The sequence below is a fragment of the Formica exsecta genome, unplaced genomic scaffold (genome assembly GCF_003651465.1).
Source record: "Formica exsecta isolate Colony F162 unplaced genomic scaffold, ASM365146v1 scaffold173, whole genome shotgun sequence".
Classification (NCBI taxonomy): Eukaryota; Metazoa; Arthropoda; class Insecta; order Hymenoptera; family Formicidae; genus Formica; species Formica exsecta.
Genome location: NW_021849047.1, coordinates 3,849 through 9,696, shown reverse-complemented (window position 1 = coordinate 9,696; position 5,848 = coordinate 3,849). Strand labels below are relative to the sequence as shown.

Here is a 5,848-nt window from a genome sequence, read left to right as displayed (position 1 = left end):
TTATAATAATAAAAATGTCTACCTCTATCTTCGTTCGAAGTTTGCTGATCTTCTTGCAAGTTTTCTTGTGGAAGAGTATTGCAAACGTTTATTACTCGTGGGGCATCCGTTAATACTAACGAATTTCCACGGATTAGTTCGTTTTGTAAAGACTATAAACATGGAGAAAAGGCATATATTATGTATTAGGCCATTATACTTCATTATATAGATAGATAGATCATAGTAGCTCATCTCATTATATAACATTCGTTATTGTCAGACTAATTCTTTAAAATGTTTTAATTAATTATAAATATTCCATATATAATAATTCTACAATAGATAATTACAAAACATATACGGGTATATAAATATATATACCTCCTCTTCCGGAATATTTTCAGCACAATCCTTATTTCCTTCAATATATTCTGCGCCGACTATCCCAATAATCCGCAGTTCCATTTCGGATAATTCTGCAGATTGCTTGATTGATTTGTTTCCGGTCATCGCCTTAGCCCTTCTCAAATCGCGTGCCTTTATAGAAGTGCGACTTTTCAGGTCTCTCCACACCTAAGCATAAAAAATTACTTTTTATTTTATTTGTGTCAAGTATATATATATATATATATATATATACTTGACACAAATAAAATAAAAAGTAATTTTTTATGCTTAGGTGTGGAGAGACCTGAAAAGTCGCACTTCTATAAAGGCACGCGATTTGAGAAGGGCTAAGGCGATGACCGGAAACAAATCAATCAAGCAATCTGCAGAATTATCCGAAATAGAACTGCGGGTTATTGGGATAGTCGGCGCAGAATATATTGAAGGAAATAAAGATTGTGCTGAAAATATTCCGGAAGAGGAGGTATATATATTTATATACCCGTATATGTTTTGTAATTATCTATTGTAGAATTATTATATATGGAATATTTATAATTAATTAAAACAATTTAAAGAATTAGTCTGACAATAACGAATGTTATATAATGAGATGAGCTACTATGATCTATCTATCTATATAATGAAGTATAATGGCCTAATACATAATATATGCCTTTTCTCCATGTTTATAGTCTTTACAAAACGAACTAATCCGTGGAAATTCGTTAGTATTAACGAATGCCCCACGAGTAATAAACGTTTACAATACTCTTCCACAAGAAAACTTGCAAGAAGACCCGCAAACTTCGAACGAAGATAGAGGTAGACATTTTTATTATTATAAATTAATGTTAAAATAAAAATGAATATATTGAACAATTTTCATAAAATTATCATTATTGTTTTGATTTATAAATAATTATCGATTATATCCAAGTCAAAGAAATTTCCGAAGATTTAACAACAAGCAGGTTAAGTGTTTTGATGGACCATGCATGTCATAGAAAAAGTGGATTATGTTGTAATAAATAATTAATACATTACTTATTAACATTAATTGTAATATATTTTTTATTCACAGTTAATTTCTTGGATACCGACATCGACATCGCTACGATTGATGATGTTGTATTTGATGGAAATGCATCCGACAACGAGAACATTCCCGTACAACAAAATGTCGACAAAATTGTTAATGAGAGACAGGCGAAAAGAAAGTGTACTTTACGTGTACTTCCTGCTTCCAAGCCATCGGATCTACCGAGTACTAATCGCAACATCAGTTCATCGGTCTTTTCGAGAAGATGTAATAAGAATATAAATAATGTTATAGTGTTATTGTATGAAAATTGAAAACAAAATTTTTTTAAATTTTTGTACAATAACATTATAAAACGCCTTTTTTATAGTACTTTTATTATTTATTAATTATAATGTTTTTTTATAAAATTGTAGCAAATCGTGTAGGAAGATCTGAGCAGTTTCATTCGTCGAAGGAGCAGTTTGAATGCATTGCTCAGAAGCAAGCCGATGCTATGATGGTAAGAGAAAAATCTCGAAAACCAGACTGTAATTGGAGTTGGTATAATTTTTCTAAGACGTACGATATGATTATATTGTAATCTTCTCAAATATTAGATGCTTGCCGAGGCCTCGAAAGCTCATGCAGAAGCAGCTACAATAAATGCCCATGCCATGGCAGAAATGGCCAAAGCTGCTACAAAATTGGCAAATAACGCAGAAGTACAGGCTGTGAACGATGCGGATAAAATACGAGTAATGGAGAAAGTAGTTCAAGTATTGGAGAATTTATTGCCAAGCTATATTCATTGAGGTAAGAAATAGTTTGTTTGCTATAAATTATGTGAAAATATTACAGTTAATACAATTATTATCTATTAATCAATTATTATCTAATAAGTATCACTTAATTTTAAACTGAGTATAGAAACTAGAAGTAAGATTTGACAGGAGTCAAATCGGACAACCATCTCGTAATCTCGTAGGGACCGAACAAAGGAAAGAGAGAAGAGGTAGAAGGAGTAAGGGAGGCGACAAAGGAGGAGAGCGAGGAGGAAGAGGAGAGATAAAGACATCATTGCAGCTCCATTTTCGTCTGCGTTCGTAAATTCTGTTGAAAGTAACTAGATTTTTACTGGCGAAAAACTGCAACGTTGTCAGATTTACTGAATTGTTTCGATACGCTGAGTAACGAATCTTGCATCGATAGATATCGTTAAGGCTAAGTTACAGAATCACGCCGCATCGACAGCGTCGGTCGCGCAAGCGACAAAAATTGATAACTAGCGATAGCGACAATCGTCGCTAAGATGTTAGAGAATCCCGCTACAGGTCGAGTTTAAATAAGGATAGAAAATGTAGAGGAAGGTAGAGGAGTGTAAAGGTTTGGGTACGTTCCTAAAAAACACCTTCAAACCCCATTGGGGACGAATAAAGGATACATACATACATACATATTTCGCTTATAATAACAATTACAAAAAATGTAGTAAATTTTTAATTTTTATTTTAATAAAATTTTTATTTTTGTTAAAATAGATATGCTGGCCATTTCGAATATAGGAGCCGAATCAATGCGAAGAAAACGTCCCGCAGAAGAGCCTACAGCAGCACCTTCGCGAAGACACCCTGGGCAGCCCATCGAAATCATTACGTTATCAGGTAAATATTACTTTTTGGCGAAACACGAAAATTTTATACATACATACATATATTGCTATATATTATATGTATGTATGTGTGTATGTATGTATGTATGTATGTACGCAATATATTGTACAACCTCTAACTTCCGCAATTTTTGAGATATCGGGTTAAATTTTTTTTACATGGATAGAGTATCATTCAAGGATGGTTGGTATTGAATTTGGTGAGTATCGGTGAAAGGGTTCATTTTTTACAAAATTTTGAATTTTTTTAGAAATGTCTATACACGCTGTATCTTTCAGAAAATTTGAGATGTCGGATTAAATTTTTTTACTATTTTTTAATATCTCTCTCTCTCTCTCTCTCTCTCTCTCTCTCTCAAGACGTGTCAAACATCGCTCCGCAAAAGTAATAACTTTTAAACGGTTAAATAGTTACGGGGAGTGATAGAAAGTTATTCAAGTCATAGCGGCATAGACCGGCATTAGCCATGAGTGTTATCTAGCCGGGATATGCTGATTTGTGGGCGTGAGAAGTGCATTTCCTGTCTGGGACACCAAAGTCTCACACGACAGGTAGACATTAAAGGTGGACACAAAAGTGCTGACGTGTGACAGTGGAACAGAGGTGACTGATCGCTTACGCTGATATTAGCGGTTTCGGCCGATAATTATCGGCATGGACGATGAATATGCTGAATATCGATGCTCGGCATGTAAAAAGACAATAAAAAATCAGGTGGTGACATGCAAGTCTTGCTATCAGGTGAATTGTATTCAGCTGTTTTACCATCCTGGATGTGTAAGCAAGCATAGGATTTACAATAAAAATCAAGAATTGGTACCGTGTTCTGGGCCATTTGACAGATTTACAATTGAAAGTGAAGCAGATATGAAGAAGGCATCGGCAGTGGCCGGGAGCGGCAGGGACAGGCTAGGATCTACAGGATCTACAGGTTCGTTTACAACGCCAAGTAGTGGAAATAGATTATCAGGAGCGAGTGGATCATCGACTATTGACGTAAAAATAGATTGGCTGGTAAAAATTGTAAAAGAAATAAAAAATGAAACAGCGTGTAAGAAGGAAATTAAAATGATGGTCAAGGAAATAGTTCGAGAAGAATTGGGAAATGTTAAGCAGGTTACAAACGACAATGTTGAGCTTAGGCATGAAACAATATGTAAATAAACCGACGAGAATTACGAAAGATAGTAAAACAATTATAGATTTAATTTTTGCTAATAATAAAATAGAAATGCAGGTAATGCATGAACCTAAAATAACGGACCATGCGTGGCTTAAAGTTGAACTGAATGCGAATAAATTTGATAATAAATACAGAGAACTTAGTGTTAGGAATTATAGAGAGTTTAATATAGATGAATTTATTAAATTAGTGGAAAATAAATTAGAGAAAAACCAAGATACGAATATCAGTGTGAGAGCGAAGAAATTTGTTGATAGTATAGTAAATGCGTTAGACGCTACAGCACCTAGAAAAAATTTAAGAATTCCGAGAATATGGGAAGGGAAAAAGTTGTTTTCGGATGAAATAAGAAAAGCAGCGGCTAAAAGGGATGAGGCATATAGGAAGGCATTGTATGCTGACACGGAACAAAATTGGTTGCAATTTAAAATTTTGGGGCGCACTCGAGGACACAGTAGGCCCTGAATTTGGCAGCCTCGTTCCACAGGGGATTGTTTGCCGTTTGTTAACAATCCGCAAGCAAATGGTTAGCTGGGTATAGAGCATTTACAGGAAATTGTTATGGGACTACCGAAAAAGAAAGGTACAGAGGAGGGAATAACTAGCGATATATTAAAGGCAGTATTTTGCGTAATAAAAGAGGAATTTGTTGATATAATAAATAATTCTTTGAAGGAAGGTTGCTGTCCAAAAGGTTGGAAAACGTCTACAATAATACCAATTCCAAAAGTAGAGAAAGCTAGAAAAGCAAGTGAATTTAGGCCAGTAAATATGTTACCAATATTTGAAAAAGTGTTAGAATTAGTAGTTAAAAATATTTACAGATGATACGTTAATATATGTAACTGGAGAAAGCAGCGCGGAATTAGAGAGCAAAATGAATATGGCGTTTACTATAGTAGAAGAGTGGATGAATATAAATAAGTTAAAAATGAATGCAGGAAAAACAAAATATATAATTGTTAGAAGTATAAGAAAAGAACTGCGAGGTAATATAACATTGAAATGTTTGGAAGGAACTGAGATTGAACGTGTGGAAATAATAAAATACCTAGGCATAATTATTAACCATAGACTACGATTTAAGGACCACTGTGATTATATGCTAAAGAAAATAGGGAAAAAAACGAGTTTTTTGAATAGAATAGGTAATTATATATCGGCATACACTAGATGTATTGTATATAAGACAATTATAGCACCTCACTTTGAGTATTGTGCGACGCTGTTAATTGATATGGGAGAAACACAGCTGAGTAAATTGCAAAAAGCACAAAACCGGGCCATGAGGATCATATTGCAATGTGATAGACATACCAAAGTGGAGCGTATGCTGCAAGCGCTGCAGTTTATGTCCATAAAACAGAGGCTATATTATAATGTGTGTATATTTATTTTTAAGATTTTAAGAAACATGTTACCGGAGCAATTAAGAAATAGATTAGAAATTGTGGGAAATGAGAGTGAAAGGCAAACACGACAAGCTGGGGATATTGGAATAAAATATCGCAGAACAAGGAGTGAAGTTCTCGGAAGCTGAGTAAGCAGCTGACGAGACAGCTGACGAGCGGAGCACGAGACATGCTCCGGTCAGGGACACCA

At 34.5% G+C, this 5,848-nt stretch overlaps 1 protein-coding gene across 1 annotated transcript; it reads left to right on the top strand.

Annotated features, from left to right (window-relative positions):
• Positions 1-666: 666 nt before the first annotated feature.
• Positions 667-2,359, top strand: LOC115233362. The gene is made up of 6 exons (XM_029803727.1): positions 667-853; positions 1,065-1,194; positions 1,454-1,678; positions 1,828-1,913; positions 2,011-2,206; positions 2,310-2,359. The coding sequence occupies exons 1-5, from the start codon at positions 725-727 to the stop codon at positions 2,203-2,205; spliced, it is 765 nt and encodes a 254-aa protein (XP_029659587.1). The 5' UTR covers positions 667-724; the 3' UTR covers position 2,206; positions 2,310-2,359.
• Positions 2,360-5,848: the final 3,489 nt, after the last annotated feature.

Bases quoted from the DNA above. Each gene is read 5' to 3' on its own strand.
- LOC115233362 (XM_029803727.1), top strand. From the start codon at position 725: ATGACCGGAAACAAATCAATCAAGCAATCTGCAGAATTATCCGAAATA. The intron at 854-1,064 runs GTATATATATTT...CCATGTTTATAG, and splicing joins AAAATATTCCGGAAGAGGAG to TCTTTACAAAACGAACTAAT. The intron at 1,679-1,827 runs GTAATAAGAATA...ATAAAATTGTAG, and splicing joins ATCGGTCTTTTCGAGAAGAT to CAAATCGTGTAGGAAGATCT.